General features: G+C 36.6%; 1 protein-coding gene across 4 annotated transcripts in view; it reads right to left on the bottom strand.

Moving 5' to 3' along the window:
* Nucleotides 1–22326, bottom strand: part of LOC112559022 (kinesin-like protein KIF21A) — a 29569-nt gene extending 7243 nt beyond the window's left edge. Inside the window, exons 1-27 of one of the 4 annotated variants that reach the window (XM_025229842.1) lie at nucleotides 22204–22326; nucleotides 20213–20386; nucleotides 19833–19948; nucleotides 19286–19481; nucleotides 18436–18628; nucleotides 16106–16172; nucleotides 15464–15724; nucleotides 15183–15300; nucleotides 14609–14675; nucleotides 14270–14305; nucleotides 12837–13031; nucleotides 11137–11336; nucleotides 10803–10979; nucleotides 10354–10444; nucleotides 10066–10151; nucleotides 9762–9830; nucleotides 9585–9656; nucleotides 9291–9410; nucleotides 8577–8678; nucleotides 8134–8296; nucleotides 7508–7550; nucleotides 3842–3929; nucleotides 2375–2619; nucleotides 1767–1916; nucleotides 1291–1419; nucleotides 1004–1146; nucleotides 125–308 (exon numbers count right to left, since the gene is read on the bottom strand). In XM_025229842.1, coding sequence (XP_025085627.1) covers nucleotides 125–308; nucleotides 1004–1146; nucleotides 1291–1419; nucleotides 1767–1916; nucleotides 2375–2619; nucleotides 3842–3929; nucleotides 7508–7550; nucleotides 8134–8296; nucleotides 8577–8678; nucleotides 9291–9410; nucleotides 9585–9656; nucleotides 9762–9830; nucleotides 10066–10151; nucleotides 10354–10444; nucleotides 10803–10979; nucleotides 11137–11336; nucleotides 12837–13031; nucleotides 14270–14305; nucleotides 14609–14675; nucleotides 15183–15300; nucleotides 15464–15724; nucleotides 16106–16172; nucleotides 18436–18628; nucleotides 19286–19481; nucleotides 19833–19948; nucleotides 20213–20386; nucleotides 22204–22278 — 3560 coding nt within the window. In that variant the 5' untranslated portion in view covers nucleotides 22279–22326. Of the gene's footprint in view, nucleotides 1–124; nucleotides 309–1003; nucleotides 1147–1290; nucleotides 1420–1766; nucleotides 1917–2374; nucleotides 2620–3841; nucleotides 3951–7507; nucleotides 7551–8133; nucleotides 8297–8576; nucleotides 8679–9290; nucleotides 9411–9584; nucleotides 9657–9761; nucleotides 9831–10065; nucleotides 10152–10353; nucleotides 10445–10802; nucleotides 10980–11136; nucleotides 11337–12836; nucleotides 13032–14269; nucleotides 14306–14608; nucleotides 14676–15182; nucleotides 15301–15463; nucleotides 15725–16105; nucleotides 16173–18435; nucleotides 18629–19285; nucleotides 19482–19832; nucleotides 19949–20212; nucleotides 20387–22203 lie in introns of all 4 variants that reach the window. The other 3 variants (XM_025229846.1, XM_025229845.1, XM_025229844.1) reach the window with 3 other exon arrangements.
* Nucleotides 22327–23848: the final 1522 nt, after the last annotated feature.

Genomic DNA, 23848 nt, shown 5'->3' with positions numbered 1-23848 from the left:
TAAACCGGAAGCTTTGCAGTATCAAAGCCTCGTTTTAGTAGTTAACAGGAAAAAGTCGTCTGCCAGCAGTCCAGTAATACAAGTTTGTATTAAAACCCTGTGCTACCATCAGATCACTACTGACCTCAGGGTTCGAAGACAAGAGGCTGGGCTCACACGAACATCCCACACACGAACAGCTGACTGTGAAACAGTAAAAATCAGTCTGGAGATTGGACAGTACTTGACACGAAGCACAGTGTTGGGATGGCCTGCCAGCGATTGCACCTCCTTGCCACTTGCTAAGTCCCAGACCTTCGCAGTGCGGTCTACAGGTGTTGAAGACAATCCGCAATTAGTATAATAAACTCAGCTGATCAACTATTGCATGCACCACAAATCAGCAAATATCTACCACAAAACAGCAAATATCTACCACAAACATGCATTTCAGACTCCAAGACAATAAAGTCCAATGTAAGTTTTTAAAAAAAATAAACACTGAACTTATTCAGTTTCATATTCAGTGCAGTTATCTTGTTCTGATGATCCTCAAAATGCTAATTCTTGCAGGCATATTAATCGAAGAATATCTTATACCAAACAACTGTGCACATCTTCCAAGGCAGAAAGGCAGAATAAAATCATTTGTCCATATATAAGTTTCTACAAGTGAACACCCAGCAGTATTCCTAGTACTATCCATTATGCAATCTTAAAGTTACAGTTACACGACATTTTCCAAATGTAAGCTCCTTTATGATCTATTCTATGCTAATTCACACTTCTCATTTGGTAACCAACTACCAAAATTTTCCTACCACTCTATTCTGACCTTTAATGTCAGGTCAAAACATGCCTTGCCTCTCTTATTTGTCAATAGTCTTTAGCATTTCAGTGAGCCATGCAAGAACACATGCATTTTGTATTTGCCAAACCTCATGTTCTTTCTCAATGGCTTAAAAAAAGGGAAGTGGGTAGAAACCACGATGTCATCTAAACCACATGTCCAAGACACACTCACCTTTACTGCCTGTAAAAATCCTATCATCTGTAGCATCCACAGACAACACTGCTTTGGTGTGACCTTCAGCTATGTGAGTGCATGTTAAGAAAGGGGATTTGCTTCCCACATTTTTTATGCTGTTGGTTGTTACTATGTTCCCCCTGAAAAGCATGAGAATGCACACATATTAAACCATCTCAAACAATAAAATGCACATCTGCGGGACATCACAACTTTACATCATTAACATTTACACAGCACTTTCGTGGCAACATTTGTCTGAAATTATACTTCCTGAAGCTCACCTATTAGAATTGTGACTGAAAGTCTGACTATTCCCAGACAAACGTGAGAAGACATTATCATCACTGCTGCGGCCACTTCGCCTTAACATTGGAGGGGAAGATGGCGGAGTTGTATCTGATGAAGTGTCTCTATAAACAAATAAACACTCTCATTACTCTCAACAAATGCCTGTAATAATATTCAAGTATAACCAAGGCTTTTGAAGTCATACTTTCGTTGCTAAACTGGCACTGCTAAAAACAGGTCTCCTGATCAGAATGAAATGATGAAAAATAGCCCAAAATTTGCTCACAGTAACCTTATTAAAAGAATTTCTCAATGACAAATGACTAATTGTCAACTCATCCAATCAAGAACAGTATACTTCTTTTTAAAAAAAAGCATGTATTCGACTGATTTCAGAAAATTAAATGTAGAATAGGTAGAAGGAAATTTTGTTCTGTTTCCATAACTACGTATGAAGCTAACTACTTACAGAGAGCTGGACTGACCACCCTGGCGATCTGTTATATTAGAAGGGGTATTTTTGCGTTGCATGACTGGTGATGCTTCTGGGCTGCTGGGAGACCTTCGAAGTTCACGTCTTTTTATGGTTGGAGATGGAATAGGCAGAGTACTAACAGTCCTGCAGGTAGAAAAGTTTAAGATAACATTTCAAACAGATTACTAACAATCCTGCAGGTAGTAAAAATGTAAGATAATAAGCTAAACAGATTTAAGAGACTAGAACCCACAATAATAATAGTGAAGAAGATGAAAACTCTTAATGTAGGCAACCTGACTCCCTCATGGGGTAAGCAGGCTTCGCTTTCTTTAAGAACTCTAGTACAAGAACACTCACTGCTAAGCAGCTTTCTTGAAACCTAAACATGTCTGCTCATCAGGAGGATGTCATAGAAAGGTATTGATTTGTCCTGCTTGAGTTTTAGGACAACTTAATATGCTATAAAGTTATGCTTTCCAAATAAAGTGAAGCCTTGCAGTCTGCTGTTACACATGAAATTACAGAACTTTGATTCAAACTCATCTGGCAATCCACTGTTAAGTGAAAAGGAACAAGGCTCTTGAAAGTGGCATCTGTACCTGTTAGCTGTCGGTTTTGGAAGAGCCTTTGGAGGAGGCATAAGCAGCTTGTCTTGCAGCTCCAAACCTTCATCTCCAGCACCTTTTTGTTTTACAGGTGTTCCATCATCATCCTGGGCATCTATAATGCCAGGCTTGTTTCTTTTTTCTTCTTCAGGTGTCTCCAGAACTGGCAAAAGTGGCTTGCAGGCTTCAGTGTTGCCAGCATAAAGCAAGTCCTCTGGAGTGGCAGTTTTTCTTCTAGCCTAAGCAGCAGCATTGACACAAACATAGAGTTGTCATGACAACAATAATGAGATGAAAAAATAGTGACACCAAAAAACTACAGAAAAATGACAATAATAATAATTCTTAAATAGTTGAAAGTTTGTCTGATATTCTCTGAAATTATGCTGATTACTTTCTTACCAATATGTACCTTTACCATTCTCTTTTCACTGCAAATCTTCCATGTTTACTGCATGAGTAAAGTGCCAAATGTTTGACATCCTCTGTGTGTGAGTACAGTGTCAAATGTTTGACATCCTCTGTGAAGAACATGCACACTAATGTGTGACTTATAAGGCAAGACCATGCAGGGATGTTGACATAACAAGTTGGGAAGTCTATAAAGCTATGCCTAGATATTGTTGCAAACATGCTCAACACTACTAGAATTACCACAAAATGCTTAGGTCAACAAAAATACTGCATGCATGTTCTTTCAAAAGGAAACATTTAAAAACAATAAATGTTTACACGTCATTCACAGTCTGATGGGAAATAAAGCAAAATACTGAAGTCCACTTTGCTAGTCTAACAAGCAGCTATAATCATGAGAATAACAATGGCACACACATTTGAAAAAGACAGGACTTTTATTCTCCAGGCTATTTTTAAGAAATCACAAAATCATTGCAAAATGTACCAAGAAAAGTGTCATGATGATTTTGTTTCTCCCCTGAAGGTTGTCATGTGCAATTAATGCCCACATGTGACACAAAAATGACAGTCACATTATGTGCACACTGGATTCAAGACTATCTCCTTCCTACCAACTACTGCACCCATGTGTATAAAAGTCATCCATCTCAAGTAACTGCTGGTAATTTCAAGACTTTTCATCGGAAAAACCATCGCCACTTTTATGATTCCTCTGGAGTATGCTGCACTCTTCAGAGTGAAAAGTTTACAGAACCCAGCAAAGAAACTACTTTTTCCACATCTATCATGATGAAATGAAATTAAAAAAACAGCACAATACCTAAATTATTTTCTTAAAAGAAGCTAAAACTTCTTCCAAAAGACAAGAGCATGATTTAAATGTTAGATAAACCAATTTTTGCACCCAGCTAACAACTTTGACATTTTTTCCCAGAGGACAAGGTACGATTTCTTTACATAAAACCAGAGAGAACAAAAATTTGCACTGATTTTCCTTTTATTTAACACCACAAATATACCTGAGGCATTGTCACCCCAACTCACCTTCTCTTTCCGGGCAGCGATGGCAGCAGCAGAGCTGTGGGCATCAGAAGTGGGAATGATGCCAGTGAAGTGAGGTGGGTGAAGGGCACTACCATTGGATTCAAACATGCTGACATGGCAAACCACATCAAGGTGAAGGACAGGCAACAGCAGTGACATGCAACGCAAGGCACCAAAAAACATGCACTCACAAAACCAACAATATACCATGCAAGCTTTGGGTCTCTGTTTCAGCATTACACCAATGCCAAATTTTTGTAAAAACTAACAATAATGCAGTGGGTTACAAGCAGATCCTCTTTCAGCAGTCCAGGTAATGCATAGTCAAAGGATTTAATGCTTCATTCAAAGCCTTTGTTCGTTGCTAATAAAATATGCACCAAGAGTTAGCAATGCTAAAGGCAAGAGACACAAGGATAGCTAACTGTAACACTTATCACACAATGACAGGAACTACAGTTACAAGCATGCCTAATGAATAACTCACACTATACAACTCTTTTCTTTTTATCAGCAGATAGGTTAGCATGTAATAAATCTTTTAACTCCACCGGTAACATAACGCGTGAATTTTAAAAATTTATGAAAACTTTGTAACAGTTATTAGTTCATTGTCAGTATGTTTAAAGTAATTTTTGTAACAAGAGAAAGTGTCAGAAAGGCAACGAAGGCAAAACGGCACCAAGAATGTACGGACAATATACAGAACAGCAAAAGCAAACACACACACAAATGCACACACACAACCATAAAATTATTCTCTCTCAGCAAAACCTGCCTGGTAGTTCTAAACAATGCTTGATGTTTTTCTCCTGACCTAAGAAACAAGATAACTATTACTTTTTATAAAAAAAAACAGTCTAGGAAAAGTTTTTCAGAATGAAGACCAGTAAGACACTGTACAACAGATTACTGCATATATTAAAATTAATCTTAAAGGTGTGTGGTGGGGTAAAATAAAAGTCAACAGTTTTTTATCAACACTAACATTAAAGCTTTAAAGTTGTTCAGATGAGATCAAGTATCGAAATAGCGTCACAAACATATCACACCAGTCTAAGATTCTCTAGTATAAGCAACACAATCTGCATAAATCAAAAGCAACTTTGCTTGTCTCATTCTACTGTTCCTCAAAACAATGCCAGGAGAAAAAGATTTATTTTATCAATGCCTACGAGTACATGAGGAAATATTATGCCCATAAATCACCGGAGTAAGAAATGTGTGACAATGATTCTCTTCTATTTGGCACAGACATGAAATGGTACGAAGCCTATTAAGAAAACAATCATTAACCATTAGGTGCCAAATACAGATTTTCCCTGAGGCTACTCACATAAGCAGTTGGAGATTCAAGACAAGGTACCAAACAAAACTTCATGACAATATAAAACATTTATTTACAAACCTGAATGACCAGGAAGCCCTGTCTAACACTGGGAATAAAGGCAGGTTTTGCTGCATAGAACAAACTTGCATATACAAATGCAGATCTGTGCCATCATGCACTTAAGAGTGATGAAATTCTACTCACTTCAGTCAAACTTTGTCTTTATCACATTTACAATCAAAATATAAAATGGCAAAACTATTATTAACAAAAACTGATTTTTTTGCACAATTATTAGTAAATGTTGATTGTCAGCTTTTATATATACTCTTGTTGTTCAAACCAAGAAATGCATACCATTTTTTCTTGTTACATTAGTTTTAAAGCAAATATTGATTTCAGAACTTTTGTTATGCCACAGTTCAAAGTAAAACATTACAAGCCTGTTTATTAACACATATTAATAATGTTTCTTAGCATTTGACAGAAACAGCATTCTAACACCATACGCAGTTCTATTTTTGAACATTTTGTGTATGAAAGAGTGACTGAAGTATATATTCTTACATGATGACCAACTTTGCATTCTCAACATCAAGACAATGAAAGGTTAAAATATGGACTGACAACAGTCATCGCCGTTATCTCTAACTGTTACAAATGGGTGAGAAATCCATGCATCTTGAGAAGACACAATGTTTCAAGTACATGCAAAGGCACATGAGTTCTCATTCATAACAATGAATGAAATCAAACATGACATATGTAATGCAATTTCAAACAAAATACTAAGGAATGGTGTGCCATATTAATATGAACATCACAATTATTGCATTTGTTCTCAGCAAAACTAAACTTTTGACTGATCACTGGGTGCAAACACAAGTATGACACAGACACAAATTAGTGAATGTGCAAGCTAAACAGCTGAAAGCATCTCCATGTTACAGACTGAGGGGTCATTTTAAAGAGACATTTAAAGCCATCAATGTTTCACACAACAAAAATTTCTAACGAAACAAAACAAAACAATACTGCTAATGCAAAAAAACAAAAGTCACTAGAAGTGGACGGGCCACTGCTTGTTCTAGAAGCACCAATATACACAAATATTTTAAAGGTATATATTTTGTCCATTTTGAGGCAGCACAGAAAAGGAAAGATCGTGAATTAATAAATTACTTATTTTACACTTGAAGGAAGTAATATAAAGTACTATTATATAGCGGCTGTACTCTTAAAAAAAGACAAAACCTAAAAGGCAAGCTCAAAGTGTTTTCAGGCTACTGTCAAAATACACTGTGGGCTGTAAATATTTTGTGAGGATGGGGAACTGGTATTTTTTAGCCAGTGACTAAGGCTATATCACTTCAAAGTAGTGGGTCCTGTAAACAGGTGCCACATGCAATGGAAATTATTAAAGCAAAGTTTTAAAGATTTTGACTTTAGTAATCTTAGCCACTTGCATGACATTTTCTGATCTATGTGTAACAGAATAATGCTGTCATTCTCTCAGACTAAAATGGCAGAAATGTGTTTATATCCCAATAATGCTACCAGACAAATAATTTTCACATGTTCAAGACTGACATAGAAACATGAATCTAAAACAGGTGATTGGTGTTATTCTCTAAAGTAACGGTTATAATAAGTTTTAAATGAAAGTGTAACTGGATAATGCAATATCAACTTGTAAAGAGGATCCTAGACATAAACAGCATTTCTTTTTTTTTTTCTGTGAAACCATCAGGAGAGAAAAGAATAAGTGTCACCCTGCATGGCCTTTTTTCCTTTCGAGTTCTAAAGAGAGGTCCAGCTGTATCCAGCAACGTGCATGACTAACCTTACACCAGGCATCTTATTATACTCTGTACATTTGGTGACAATTTGTTTGATCTAAGGATGCATTTGACCCTTGGCATCCCAACCTCCCTAGAGGGTGCAGCAGACACCATAAGAATGTTAAGTCAACATTTCTGATTGCGACTTATGCTCATATTTTAGACATCATTTGTGGTGACTAGCTTGAAAGTCATTACAGGCGAATAAGCTCCTATCAGAATAATAAGCATTTTAGCTTCTGCACTTTCAGCTGCATTACAGGGACTGATTGACCAGCAAAGCTACCCTACAGATTTTTCCCCCCTTCTAAAGACCAATGAACACCGACAGACAAACACAATAAGACAGGACATGAAGAATCCATTTAAAGAAATGGATTTTTTAAAAAAATCCACAGCTTTCATACCTGTCAACACAAGACAAACATAAAATGAAAGAATACGTAACAAGACTGGACAAGGAATCTAAACAAAAGCAGTCAGTAATGTTCATACCTGTCAGCAGGGGATGAGGATGAGCTGCTCTCACTCTCTATATCTGTACAGAGGGGAAAAAAGCTCATAAGGTTTTGCGAAGTGCTTTCGTACATCTGCTGCTCAAAACCACCTTTAAGGCAATCTATTACCAACACATTCATAACTGGATTTAGTTGAAAAGAGAAGATGAAAGAGACATTTTTAATTATCTCACAAGTAAATTCTTGGCATATATACCATCAAGGCAATACTGAAAAAGAATATTTTTCTCTACAAATTTACTTCCTCTAAGTCATTAATATCACATCATGTTGCTCTTATGATAATTATTTCTCACCATGATGGCAACCAAGATGATCATAACTAAACCCAAACCACTGCTCTAGCTCATATTCATGGTCACTGGCACATTACCCATTGGTTCCTTTGTAGTATTTTACATGCAGCACATACATCAAGCTCGCATCTACACGGAAATGCACTTCACAAAATCTATCCTATTATTTTTATAAATAAAATTGCTCTAACATTAGTAGAGAACTAGTAGGTTATGTGTACCCAACAGACTAACTCATGAGCCACTGGGTAGATGATGATGTTACCTAATACTAATTTGACCAGCTGGCATAGTCTTATCAACTAACCATCAGCATCACTATATGTCATAAGATCATCTGTCTCAATGCAGACATTGTCCTGCATCATGTGGCGCAGCAGGTCTTGCTGCAGGGTGTTGTTCAACTCCGTTTGGTGCAGCTTGGCCAGCAGTTCTCGACACTCTGCCTCTTTAGTTGCTAGCTGTAGGCCCTGTAACCAATGTCAACATTTTTATAGCTGTAGATTTAAATCTAGAGTACTCAAGTCTGATGTATTTGTGTTAGTAGTTGCAACAAAAAGTCTTCATTGTCAAACACACGCAGACACACAACCAACATAGCCTGCTTTCAGATTTTTTTCCCCTGATGCAAGCAGCAAACCTTACAGTGCAAATAAAACTGAAGAACTGTAAACTTTACAAATGTTCCTTCCCTTTTTTTTGGAAAATATGACATAACGTTCTGGAGCATAAGACTGCACTGCTACTTACACGATCAGTGGACATTTGTAGACAGTGCTCCAACAAATACCGTGCCTCCTCCAGTGAGCAGCAATTGAAAAACTGCCCTGTATCCAAAGACTCTGCTTCATCCTGAAAGATTTTAGTGTCTTATTGCATGCTCTTAGAATAAAGAGAAGAGCTTGCAAACACTATGCAGGCACAAAATGCATGGTTACTGCCTCTTGCATTAGTGACCTAACTTTTTGCATGTGTGTATGTGGTCCATAATATTTTGGGCATATCCCTTGCATTACTTTACTGATTCTGATTTTTATTTTTAAATATACTTCCCTCTGGAATGAAAGCAACGTTTTTTTTTTTTAAACTGTGCTTCAGATCTTTTACAAGCTTCACTAACATGATTGGCTTAAGAGCTTGTTTTCCGGTTATTATAATACAGATTTCAAACAACACTTACAATTAAATATACATTCATATGCCTTTGTGCGCAAAGAATATTTAAATTTATCTCACACCAAATATATTCTGACAACACCTTTCATGATTTCAGCCAGGCAGAAGCTAATTTGCTTTGTCCTGCTCAGCCACTTTTCAAGAGTCACTGCTCAGATACATTCTATTTCTATTCCCTAAATGGCAGAAGATTCTAAAATTTTGGCACTACTAAAAATGTGGAAAAGAAATTTGGTGACATTATCCTAGAATGAACCCTGCTTCAAAGTCTTGGTCCATTATGCTTACCTTGCTCTCTTCCACCTGCATGATGCCCATCTGACACTCATTGATGTTGTCCTGAGCAAAAGCCACTTGTTGCTGCAATCCTTGAATGATGTCATCGAGCTCTCGAACAGTTTCATCATCCTGAAGAACACAAGCAGCATGTTAACTAATACTCTTCTTGCTAATGCCTCAAAAAACATCTTTTAATCCTTTTTTTAAATAAAGGCTACATCTCAACAAATTAATGACAGGCTTGTAATGAATCACTAAAATAATGAATTCTAGTATAAAAACAAGAGGCAATATTATCCGTACCTTAAGACCATCGGCAAGATCCTTCCTCTTCTTTTGATAGTGCTCCATTTTCTTGATTGTTTTGTCTCTTTGCTGAAGGTAGAGAGGGAACAAATGGTCAAACCGACTGTACAGTTTAATTACAATGGTAAATGATGGCTGTCTGCAACAGACAAGTACTAATTATGAACCACTCACCTTCAGCCATATATTCATGTCTCTTTCCATGAGTGAAACGGTTTGCTTTTTTGTAATCACAGCATTCATCTGAAAGGACACCCAAAACACTTATTGTACACAGCCCACAGGAACAGAAACAAAAATATTAATCTCGTAAAAGTAATGCAGTAAATAATAACTCCAGTCCAGGCTTAGGTTTCCCACAGACTCAAGCAAGAATGCTACACACAAGCAAGTTTATCTGTACTGTTGCATAACCAGAAAATCTGATGCCAAATACAATTTTCCTATTAACACCCCCTTTGCTTCAAATTTTACTTGCATATTTTTCAAGGCGCTCCCATTTATTTTTGGCGGCCTTTGGTGAAAACTCTACTCTCCGATGTCTGCGCATGGATGAGAGAGGAGCTGCAACAAAAGTCCATTACACAAGTGAGATTCATCTGACTTTTGGTAACTCTTGTTCATAGCAAATATAAACCATCAGCTGTACCTGTCCTAGTTAGTTTGTTTTACTATTATTACAGTTTGAAGATTAAAAGATCTTTTATTTCTGAGGCTCTGTTTCTCTGAGGCTTTTTTAACACAACAAAACTGTATTGAGCTTTACCTTCGGGTTCTGTGACTGGCTTGTCATACTTGGCCACTCTGCCTGCAGCACGATTTGACATGGGTTTCTGCCTCTTGCGCAATGCTTCCACCTGCACATACAAATTAAACGATGTTAGAAACTTTGATCCAGTGATTCCTAGACCTTCTTAAGTACAATGTCCCGTGCCACAAACCCACCACAAAAAAAAATGAAATGAAAATAATCTGAACATTTTGAATCCTATGTCTAACGTGCTTTGGTGACAATATTATGTCTACTGGTTTTCAAGATAGCGTTCTTTAATAGCATGAGTCATTTGATTCTCAATTAGTCAAAAAACTTATTCTCTTGGTTATTGAAATTATACTCACAGTGCTTGACGAACAAAGTGCCTTTTTTTTTTGGCTGACACCTTTCATCTTACTCATCACATCTTTCATACTGTGAAATGATTAAAGCACCCATACCTCCTCTTGCTTACGCCGCAATATGAGTTCCTTTTGCTGCTTTTCTCGTTCTAAATTTTTTATGATGTTTTCATTTCGCAACTGTTCACGCTTCATCTGCCCCACTTCCCGATTACGCCGCGCTTCCGTCTGCTTGTTTCGGTCTGCCTCCTCTTTTACCTGTTTCATTAGCTTTACCTGTAAAGTGGAAAGTCCTACATTATCTCTCTGATTCCACACATTTGCACAAAGACTAAAGACTTTTTTTAAGTCTTGGTCACAGTAGGACTCAGAAACCTACCCAGCTTACTGTACGTTTTCTGGATTTCTTTTCAAAAGTCTTCTACAAACTCACCTTTGTCTTCTTCATCTCGGCCAGCTCATGTTGCAAGGTGCGAAGCTGTTTCTCATAGTGAGACTGGTTTTTAACAAGCTTAGCATGTTCTTTTTTGGCAGCTTGCATTTTCTTCAGTTCTGACTGGAGGTTACTCAACTTCTTCTCATACTCTGCTGTGATCTTCTTTGTCTTCTCAGTTGTCGTGGATTCTATTTGCCCTGTGCATGAAAAATCCCAACAACTTTATCATACTTGTTTACATGTTTAATATAAAGGCTGAAATTCTTACAAGCAAACTTTACTTACAGACAGCAATATTTTTACATGCACAAAACCTTTTTTTTAACCCATCACTCTTGAAGGTTTTGAAATGATCTTCAAGTTTTAGGCAGTGAAGTGAGAGCTCACACTACTGGTCCCAATCTCTATACTAAAAAAAAATAAATAAATAAAAATCAAGAACTGAAGATTACAATCTCTTTGAATGACAAAGAATGTTTATCATTGAATCTACCTTCTACCCTAGGGCAGTGAAACCAGACCATAATATTCATGGAAGCTGCCACTTTTGTGTAAAACTTTAGCCTGGGAAACCTTTGCAATCTCAGAGTTTTTCAGCCTCTCCAACTCAAACCAAACGTACAGGTTCAAGCAGGCATTTCAATGAAGTTTCAGTTTAATCAACTTATTAGGATGTGGTATTGTTGCACTTTAAAGAATTCAGCATTCTGTTTTTTATATATACATATGCCTAAACCAGATATCCTGGGCATTAGATGGCCCAAAAAGATCTCCAATATCAGCCTGTAGGAAAAAGAAAAAAACAACCCAAATCCCACAAGCCATCAAATCCCATCAAGAAGCACAAGTGGGGCTGGATAGGACACACCCTGCACAAACCAGCCGACACCATTGCCAGGCAGGCACGACTGAAACCCTCAGGGAAGAGGAGAGTTGGAAGACCAAAGCAGACTTGGAAAAGATCAGCAAAGAGCAAGGCAAAGGATGCCAGAACCAAATGGCCCAACTGAAGGGGGCTGCCCAAAACCAGGTCTGCTGGAGAGGTGGTGTTGCAGCCCTATGCTCTTTAAAGAATAACAAGGAATAAACTAAACCTAAGTGAGAAGTGTACTTCCTGTCTTCTTTCTCAGTGCCACCTACAAAGTTATTACCCATTTCCTCCTCAAAATTGCTTCTTTAAAGGAAATAGGAAGTTAGGCTTAAATGATAAGTACCAACATTCTGAAACATTTCTGCTCAAAATTTTGGGCTGTGAAACAGTTCTACAGGCCATCATGTTTCCAGCCTCTTAAGTCTAAGTAAGTTCTCTGGTTGTTATTATTATTATTAAGTGCAGATGTCAAAATATCATCAGTACAGCAAGGATGAGCTAAGCAAACTGGAAAAGATTACCAAGACAGAGAAAGTTTTTCTTGTCAAATAATACCTCTTTTGTCACAAATTACAGTAAGTTCTTCATGAAAGAGTATGAAACAAGGCAGCCTCCAAGAATCAATACACCGCTGTGTTTTAGACATGAATGTAACTAAATAGTTTGCTTCAAACTCAAAATTTTGAGCAGAAACACTTGAGATTTGCCTAATATGACTTTCCCTGTAAAAGAAAAAGATAAAAAAAATCTTAAATATCTTCAGCAAAGTCTATTCAAAGATAGCAGAAGAAAGAAAAGAACACAGTGCTAAAGGATGGTGACTCACCAATGTTGGACAACACAGTATCTCGTTCCACTTCAGTTTCTTTGATGCGAATCTGAAGCTGAAGGACTTTTTCCTCATACTGCATCTTCATAGCATGCAGTTTCTTTTGGGACGCTTCTAGCTCCTCAATAAGCCGCTGCTTTATTGAAATCTCGCATGTCAATTCGGCAAGGTCCTCATGAATGTTATCCGAGTCTATAACAGGCATTAACCTCATCATCAAATGACATTATCTCCTAAATTTGTTAAATATTAAAGACAAACCAGGTACCATATGTATGCTTAGCAAATATGCCTTACAATTTTTGATACTACTGTACTCTAAACCAAGATGACGATTTTGACAAAGATCACATATAAAGTGTAGCTATCATGGCAGGATAACTGACGCAGGCTAAACCACATTGTTACACCATCTCTAACTCACTGTCACCGAATGTCTTACCTTCAAGGCAGCAACATGTTTCTAGCCTCTGTTGCAATAACATTAACACTGATAGTCAGAAAACGTACACCAAAGCACAGTGTAAGGTTCACAATATCAACTCAAAAGAAAAATATTACATATTAAGCATCAGGCTTAGAAATAACTACTTAGTCTCTGTGGTTTTGATACATTACAGATTTAATGAACTTTACAAAGCTATATTGTGTGATTTTGTTTCAAAGACAGTTATTTCTCATTGACAGGATATTTACTAAAATATGAGAAAAGTCATAAAACTAGAAAAACTCATGAAGAAAAACAGAACTGCAAAAGAGAAAAAAAAATGCATGTTGACCTGCACTTTGCTCCAATCCACGGCTCAAAAATGAGGATTATACTACATATAAAGCAGCATATAGGTGAACCCAAAAATATTACACTGATGTCACACATACACATACACAAGCACCTAAAGCCTAAGCATTGAATATTTAAATCAAAAAGACAGAAACTTTAACAACATATTGAAAACTAAGTGTGATGTTAGAAAGGTATAATTAAAAAGCAAATATATAAAGATGTTATGTTATATAAGAGAAATATCTTCTTAAAGCCTCATCTATGCTGTCTTTAAAAAAAATGTTAAAAAAACATGCTAACTCCATGTACAATATGTACACATTATATCATGTACTATTTCTTCTTTTTATAATTTGGTCTCTTGTATTCCTATTGCCATTTGATCTGCTTAATTATCTCTCTAGCAGTCAAAATACTAGTATTTTAATGTTTTTAACATCCACTTCTCTTTAATGACACTTTTTTTTAGGCTAATCTCCAAGCACATCAAAATTCACACCAAGCTAGTGATTAAGCAGAAGGTCTTGATGTGCACACAATGATCACAGGAATATCAGATCACAGATATTTTTAGCAAGTACAACACATGCATACACAAAGTACAGACACTGAAATGTACTAAATTAAAAGTGTGAAAATGTGATACCTGACCAGCACAGCCAGTAATCCAAGATAAGTTCCACTGATAGTAATGCAGTACATTATATCAGTGCTCCATATAGATATTTCTATCAACATTACTGTTCAAATTTCATTACTGCATCTCCACTGCGACCCTAATATTAGGAAATGTCAATTTCAACCATCAAGTACACTACTGCCAGATCCATTGAGGAGTACAAAGGGAATGACCATATAGGCTTTACTTAGAAACCTTATCATAGTCTGCTTACACTAATGAATTACCAATTAATTTTAATCTTACTGGCAAAATAGAGGACATGATACTTTGAAAGATTCACTTTAAATGAGAGAAGCAAAGTACCTCTGGACTCAGAACCAGAGTCTGATTCCTCAGTATCTTCCTCGTCATCTTCCTCATCAAGTAAGCTCTGACACAGACAAGAAATCTCTGTCATATAGCTAGATCCATACTTTTTCCTTTGAAAGCCAACATTATTTTCTTCAAAACAAATAAACTATAAACAAAAGTACCTTAACATCTTCACAGTCAAAAAAAAAAGTGCAGGCTATCTCTCTCTCTCTAAATAAAATAAATGAATGGATTATCAAGTACAAAATACATACATACAGATATTTTTACGAAAATATATATATACAGATATATCTATCAATATATACACATGTAGATATTCCTATGGATATAAAGGACATGAACATATGCGCATGCGGTCTTATCTGCACATGCATGCATGGACACAAACACTTGCACACCACTATCTAAACTTAATTTTTAATCATCAAGTCAAACTAATGAACATTTTGTCTTTATGTTAGAACTCATTGTATTTGCTCACCAATACAAGTAAAAAGAAGTGTTAATTTGCATGAAGTAAGCAAAAGGTCTTTTGCACTGATATCAGCTGCCCACCACTTACTGTTTCATCTTCATTGTCATCAGATTTCTCCTGCATCTCCACATTCTCTGGGAGGTCACTGCTCTCATGAACATGGCCATTGTGCTTATTTCCTATACTCTGATTTTCTTTGTCACTCCTGAAATATATATTGCTAGCTTAAGAAGCTAAAAAAAGCTTTACATCAGCTAATATGAACATTTCTCATGGGGAATAAGTGGATGCCTTAAAAAGTACAGAGTTGATACATCATTTCATTATGCTCTCACACACAGACATATATATATATGTATACTTCTTACCCATGAGAACTTGTTTGTGACTCTGATCTGTTTCGGATTTTTTTCATTTTCTTCACCTCCCTGCGCGCAACATCCAACAAGGATGATGTTAGTGCCTCTGGGGAAACTGGTGCCTCAAAACCTCCCATGGAGGAAGTCATGCTAGACATTAGAGATAATGACATGCTGTTCACAGAAGAAGGTCGGATGGGTGAATGTGGTGATCTTAAGTTGCGACGTTTCAACTGTTCAACTGTTGCCTCAGATTCTGCAAGCTTGGCCCTGTACAAACATTTCAAAGATTTCATGACAGAAATATACTCAGGTATTCTCGGGTATATACTGGTTATCTTTTGAAGCATTTCAAACATGACCATGCTTATTAATGGCCATGCTTATTATTAATTTCTTACTGTCTCCTTTCTACTGTGTACATAGGTTCAAAATAAATAATAAATGAAGCTCTACAAAGAACACAGACCAGCAGTTTCTATTTAATTCTGACAACTAGTGAAAGTCCTCAAATAAATGAGGCTTAAAGAACAGAACTTTTGCAGAAAAAAAAAATCTCGCTGCAGTATCTATCTTTACCAGTTCTCCCACCACCACAAAAAGACATACCAGGATGATGAAAAAATGTAATAAATAAAAAAGAAAATTTACTTCAAATCTTCAATTTCCTGCAAATACTTCTTTATCTGGTTCACAACATCTTCATTGCTGACCTCACCTAAAACAGACACACATTCCTTCCAACATAAAACCCCATGGATTAAGCACCACTACCATCAACAGCCAGCCCACATTGAACATCAAATATCAAAGAAGATATGTTTTAGCATGAAGTCTAACAGATCTCCAAAACAGTGAAAATACAATCTTTATTCAAATTACTTTCTTCAAGTACTCAACAAACAACATGATTACATGGAGTTCATTCTACTAGCTAACCAATTTCAGCTGTTCCCTCCCAATTGGTCAGAATTCACCAGTAAAGGTGAAGAGCACAAACTCAGGCAACTCGCCCCCATCCTGCCCCATCTAACCAGTGAGTTCACCTTACCAGTTTTTCGCCAGAGATGCAAAGAGACCTACAGCGGGAAGGTGTGAGGGAACTAGCGGTCGTGTCATCTGTAAGTACTCAATAAAATTAATTTTACTACCAAAAATGTAAAAATAGCTGCTGATGGGACAGACTTAAACAAGGAAAAACAAAGAGTCTGCTGTTAAAAACAACTGCTGGCGGATACTCTGAGAGTTCAGAACAATTAAAATGATGATGATGATGATGATGTAGTTTTATAACGCGCTAGTATCCGCATCACAAAGATGCGCTCAATGCGCGGTGATCCCAGCAGCCACCAAACTGCAGGTCAAATGATAACTTCAAATAAGTTTAAACAAGCGAGTCTTAAGATTTTTCTTGAAAGATGCAAGACTAACAGACTCCTTGGTCGAGAGGGGAAGCGAGTTCCACAAAAGCGGGGCTACATTGGAGAAGGATCTGAAACACATACCACACTAAAAATTCCTTGACACCAAGGACAAATTGGTGGTGGTAAAGGGTGACATGTAACTAATTTTGGCCCAGAGTGTCCCAGTGGTGTTAATAATAATAAATGCAAAATTTGTGAAGCGCACACTCACACTCCTAAGGAGTATGCCCTTAGTGCTTAAGAACAAAAACGAAACATGGACAGCATACGAGGGACAGAAAAACAAATAATATATGAGCTATAAAAGAATTAACAACTGTACTAAATGAAGAATAAAATCAAATACAGAAAACACAAAGAGGAACCAAATAACAAGAACAAGAGCCACAGGGACTGAACATAGGCTGAGAAGATAGATTTACAGTCTGATGACACCAGTAAGTGTAATTTACCAGGAGACTTGCTTGCAGCTTTGGTGGCCTGGTCCGCTCAAACATTGCCTGGGATAACAGCATGGCCAGGAGTCCAGATGAAAACAATGTCCTTGTTGCGATGAATGAAAGCTGTATGCAGTTTGTTAAGTTGGACCATAAGAGGGTGGTCAAAGCAATCAGAAAGAAGAGCTTAGACGTCAGAAAGGGAGTCTGAAATAATCAAAAATATTAAGTTCCAAAGAGCAGTGAACGTGCTGCAAGGAAAGCAAGATGGTGTGAAGTTCCACAGAGAAGATAGAGCAGTCTTCTGCAAGTCGGGCTGAAGAAGCCTGTTGCGGTTGGGAGGACAGAACTGCTGCCACTGTTTGGAACTTAAAAGCCATGTATGAAGATCGAACAGAAAACAGGATAGTCAGAGAGAAGTTCCTGAAAGCGTTAAAGAAAGATGAGGTCACGGGTGTCACCTTTTCTGAAGGCTATAAGATCGAGACAAATCTCTGGAACAGAAAGAGTCCAAGAAGGAGCTGGTAGTAAAGGGAGAAGCACTACCTGCTGAATATCTACTCCGTAGGCTTGTAGGTGAGGTGAAACACGGAGTGATAATATAATGGTTTTTGCTCCTTGGTACAAATGACATACATAATAACCCTTCATCTTGCTGGCAAGAAATAAAGTGTTTCTGGCTGTCTAAATCCAATGAACAGCAAAGGATAAAGCAAACACATGTGGTCAAACCTATGTAGTCAAAGCTGGGCCAAAAAAAATGGGAAGGTGAACTCACTGGTTAACCAGGGCAAGATGGGAGGTGAGATGCTTGGGTTTGCGTGTTCCCCCATCCCTTGCTGACCAATCAGGAGCGGAAAGATGGAAATGGGTAGCTAGTAGGGTGAACTCCATATGGTCATGTCATCTGGTACAGTCCGAAGAAGAAATGTCTCAAAGATGTGCACCAAAGCTGGCCTGAGACAAACTACCACCTAATCAATAAATTATACAAGCCATTCAGTCTCATGAGATAAATTGCGTAAGCTATCAGGTCCCAGGAGATAAATTGTACAAACTATTAGGCCTCATTACATAGATTATACAAACCATCAGGTACCAGCAGATACGTTATACAAACCATTTGGTCCCATAAGGGAGAAAGTAGCAGCCTCAGCCAGCAGCTGAGCATTATCAGCCTTCAGGGATTCGATGGCTTCACTCAGCACCTTAAGGCGCTGTCGCAGTTTTTCGTTTTCTGTCTGCAGCATGGTGTTTTCTGTGTACATGTCATTGATGCTTTCCTGCCCTTCTGCATCTACTGTTCGTTTACCCTGCACAAGACAGAACTTCTTGCATTGACATGTCTGGACAAAACGAATTTTCATGTGACTGATGCATGTGTGTTAACAAAATCCAAGCTGGGTGAAATAACATAAACTTTATTAGCTGCATTTACTATTTGTGCCCATGAACTTTACCGCTTTAAGTTACCACACAAAATACTAATTGCACTTAATTTTAACTTTTGTCTGAATGGCCTATAACATAAATGACAGCCGCTTGCCGTTCATCCAGCTTATTTGATATACCTGCCCACGGAAGCGAAAAAAAAAAAAAAAACTTACACCGAAACATTTGACACTTGAACAGTGGCATCCTTCCACGCAACAGTATAAACCACCTCCTGAGTGTTTATTTATGGTTGTTACTCTCACAGACTCTGCTGACATAGCCACTGTCATTGTTTGCTAAACCGGAAGCTATTCTGTCGATAGCTTTGTTCTAGGAGTTAATTGAAAAAAATCATCTGCGAGCCATCCACAGGATACAGATTTATAGTTGTACAAGCCTGTACAGTGTGTCTAAGAAAATCTTTGAGAACAAAATTTCTAAGACACGATTCCCTTAAAATCTTACATTTCTCTTCCTTGCAAAGGGATAAGAAGTTGCTATTTGTTATCTGGTAGTTAAATCAGCAGTCTACTTACAGTCTTGTATTCAGCCAGTTCCTGTTGAAGTGCCTGTATTTCCGCTCGAAGGCTAGCAATCTGCCGGCTGGCCTTATCCTGATTTGCAATCACCTTATTCTTGATATTGCGGGCTCGGTTGGCATATTTAAGAGTATTCAATGTTTCCATGAAGTCACGGTCAGAGGGTGAAATGCAAGCAATCATCAAGGTGCGACTGTCAAGACCACCACAAAAATTGAAATCAGCATGGTTACATCTTGACTTGGCATTATACATCGTGACATGGCACAGTAACATTTCTAAAACAATAAAGTTGAATGTTATAAAAAAAAAGTGTAAGATACTGTCTAATGCTTTCAAACATGAATTGTCCACAACTATGTCTACTCTACAAATGAGCATGAAACTCTTATCTGTAAAAAGTTTTAAACAAGTCTTGAAGCTCAAAAACAAAACTCCATGCAATGTTTACTAGATTTTTCTTTCTTGGACAAACACATATGAATGCCAGATGTTATATGAACAGAAATTAATTAAAAAGTAAATACTTCAAAGGATGACATACCTATTACCACCTAAGGAATCCTGAAGTAGTCGAGTAAGCTTTGAGTCCCGATAGGGAACATGGCTGCCCTTCTTGGCTTTGTCACCCAAAGCTGAGATCACATTTCCCAGAGCCAGCTACAAGACACCAAAATAAAATGTAAGATTAAAATGATGATAAATGGAAATAAAGCTTGGTTTACTGGGTTCTGAAAAACAAATTAAACACAAAATAAAAACATTTTTATCCATCCAAAACTTCTGTGTAAGTCTTATGAAATTAAAGCAAAGAGCGAAATTATCACCTAAAAATTCCACAAACCCTTCCATTAAAACTGCAAGATACTACATGTTTGATATTGCATTCAATGCATCAGTGATTCTCTCATGTTTTCAACTTACCAAACCACAGTTGATAGAAATTCCCTCTTTTGCTCGATCTCCTGTGGCTCCTGTTCGTTTCAGTCGCTCAGAACCAGCAAGATCAACAAAATGGAATTTGGCTGTTAATGTTTCAAATTCAGTTACTGAAGACACAGTGGAATCTGCATCTTTCCCATCATCTGCAGCCAAACTCTGGAAAGAAGACATAAATTTCTAGTCACAGATAAAGAAATGTACATGACTACATGAAGTTTAAATTATAGTCACTATCAGAATGATTCAGGTATGTATATCAAACAAAAAAGTTCATTATTGCTACAAGTCTCTTCCTCTGACTAATGCAGAAGCAAGAAAAGCTATTACTGCATCTCTGTGCAAAAGCTAAGCAGCCACAACCTTGAAACCAATAAATCAAATTTTATGGCTTCATGCCAAATAAATCAAAATTATCTAAATGTTTTTATTTAATGTGGACCCAAAATGTCTCCTGTAAACAATCGTTTGCAATCACAGTACACAGAAAAAAACATGAGCAAGAGGTGAGAAGGTGGTGGTGGGGAGGGTGGGTAGCATGATCAGACTACAATCAGACTGTATCTTTTGTTCTTAAATAATGACTGCAAAGTATTCAACAGTCTGAAACTGTTGTTATCCCAGATTTCAATGATTACATGTACTGTATTGAAATACATTTGGATAATACATTTGCCTCTATATAAAAGATAAAGTTACAGAAAACAGATGTCATATGGATCATTACATTTATGATTTTGTGCATAAAAAGAAGATTCATGCAGATTAAAGACAAAGAAAGCAAAACTTTCTCTAGTAAGAGAAATACAGGACAAAATAAGAAAAGTGTATAAGGAATCAGACAGAAAGGGAGCATGAAGGAGAATGCTAGGTTTTAGATGGGTTAAGTATCAAGGGAGGAAACAGCACCAAAGAAATGTAAGGTCTCTTTCAGCAAGTAATCAATGGGATAAAGTAGATGCACAGCATAATAAGGGACTGTTGTAATGAAGGGAATAATAATTAATGGATGTTTTTATGTTTATTTTATTAAGTAGTTCGTAAGCATCATACAGGATGGACATGACTTTAACAAATTTATGAGTCATGTTCAGGGCTTTTGAAATGCCTACTTACCCCCTGCTTAAAACAACATCCAGAGGAGTCTGAGTGTTTAGAAAAACATGGCTTGTACAAAGCAAGAATACTCATGAAAATCTTGATTTATAAAGTGACTGCTGCTCGCAGCATCCTCAGCAAAGACATTGAGACAGCACAGGGCAAAACTAACACTAACAGGAGAGGTCATCACAGCCACTAAGAATGTTAGATAAACCACAATGATGGAATGTTTCTCTAGTGATCAACAGGCTTGAAAAATATTCCCTCATTGTGGCTTATCAAACTTATTTTCAGTGGTTGACATGATGTCTCCTGTAAAAAGTAATGAGAAATTATCATAAAACATGAAACAACAGGCTGAATGTTATGCATGGGTAGCAGCAAATGTACTTTGAAAAAACATCAAACAGTGCCAGCACTGATTAACTCCAGAAAACTTCCAATATAAATCAACCTTCCATTATATGACAGCATTCTATCTCTTCTATTACATCCATCACGTAAGAAACACTACACAAGAGTTATGGCCTTCAGCTTTTCAATTTGCAAAATTCATAACGGGCCAATGATTTCCAGAAACTTTGATGGAGAGTAAATCTTCATGGATTATTTAAAAGGCACATCTAAAAATTGTGAAAACATGCAACTTTTTAAACAAAATTCTGATGATAAAACTAATCATCCAATAACTTCAGAAAAAATAAAGAATGAACAGAAAGAACTGGCAATTTGAAATGAAGCCTATGAAAGACAGAAATCTCTCTTTGCTGGGTGTTGATTCAATAAACTCCACAATATGAGGTCATTTAATGCTGGATGGTGATGATGTAGCATACCACCTACATAAAAACAGGATTCATGTATACAGTACTGACCTCATCTCTGACCAGCCTATGCTGCTTAATGTGTAAAGTGAAGATGGCATGAGACCGTGAGGATTGTACATTCATGTTGGTGCTTGCTGTTGTTCGAGACAAGGCACCAATCTTCAGACACTGCAGAGTCTGTAAAATGAATTTTTAAAAAAACAATGATGTCAACAGAAATAAATAATGTAAAAAAAATCTACTGAAACAAGGAAAGATGTAGGCGTATTTGAGGAATGTGACCACATCTGCTCTAGAATAGCAAACTCACAACAATCAATAATCACAATAATCAATAATCTCTTAAGAATGAAATAAATTTCTTGTTAAACAACGCGTAGCTTTAGTTTATCATAAGGCATTACTTAGCCATATCAAAACAAATAAATACCTATTTATGATATACAAGGCTTAAATCATCAAAATAACTTAAAAGATAAAACCAATAACAAGGACATATTTACCATCAGAAAGCAGGAAGTGTATGTTAATTAGACTTATTCATGTTCTTCACAGATAATGATGATGATCATAATAATAATAATAAAAAATATAAAAATAGAATTTGTGGGGCACAATGTGCAGGAAAACTCTATGTGCTGTATGTGAAAGACTACGAATGAACCGACAGCCAACACTACAAGTAACACAAACAGCAAATGAATGGCACCATGGCTAACCTTAAAGTTAAAAGATTTGTACATTTCTTTTAAAAATTAGGTGAATCAAAATTTCTTATAGCTATATAACTATAAATCTAACTTCTTATATATTCAATAATGATTTAGAATTCATACCTGGACATGGTATTGAGTAAATGAATGAATGCATGGACGTTTTGATTTTGTTCTTCCTGTATATTTTAAGCAAATGTTTTCTAATCGACTAACCTTCAAACAATTTACATATCCCTGAACAATTCTGCCAAATTTTGTAGCTGTATCTGTTGTAGTTTTAAAAAATACAGGTGTTTCTAACAACAATGTTAATTCCACAAATCAGAGAATTATCAAACTTTGGATCTACAAATAGAAAAATTTGGACACAAGTACAGCTAAAAAAATGAGTACAAAGTGTTTGCTACACTCTGCAGATTTGGTCATTTTCGGATATGTAATAGTGCATCATTCTTTATTTTTGAAGTCCGCAAATATGCTCTTGAAGTGAAATCTTACAGGCAAAATTTTTCATTTTGGCTTATTTTAGATCGTGTGTTTAAGTTTCACTAATAATACTGAGCTAGTCTGAACTAGGAGCAACCTATATTTGCAAAATGTTGTCATTGTTACCTTTACTTTCATAAAAAATAGTAAGCTTGCAAAGTTGGAAAAAAATTCTCAAAATGTGATGAAATACAACTCAATATCTTTGAAGTAGTGTATCTCTGCTTCTAGAAATGATAAAACCTTCCTTTTTTTATCCTTGCATTTTCCTACACATCACAAAAACATATGCTTCAAAATGATATCCAGGAAATAAAATTTTGACTGCACCTACCTACTTGTTCTGTGCATGATGAAAATATCAGTGTTTGAAGATTTAGTTGGGTTTTTTTTTAAACTAAAGTGGGTTAATTACACAGATTTGAGGAATTAAGTGTCTTTTGGTTAAGAAAATCTAACCATTTTGAAAAAAATCACTTTGATAGGTCTTT

Source organism: Pomacea canaliculata, linkage group LG3 (assembly GCF_003073045.1).
Source record: "Pomacea canaliculata isolate SZHN2017 linkage group LG3, ASM307304v1, whole genome shotgun sequence".
NCBI lineage: Eukaryota > Metazoa > Mollusca > Gastropoda > Architaenioglossa > Ampullariidae > Pomacea > Pomacea canaliculata.
The sequence above is the reverse complement of the archived record's forward strand: the minus strand, read 5'-3'. Positions and strand labels throughout refer to the sequence as shown.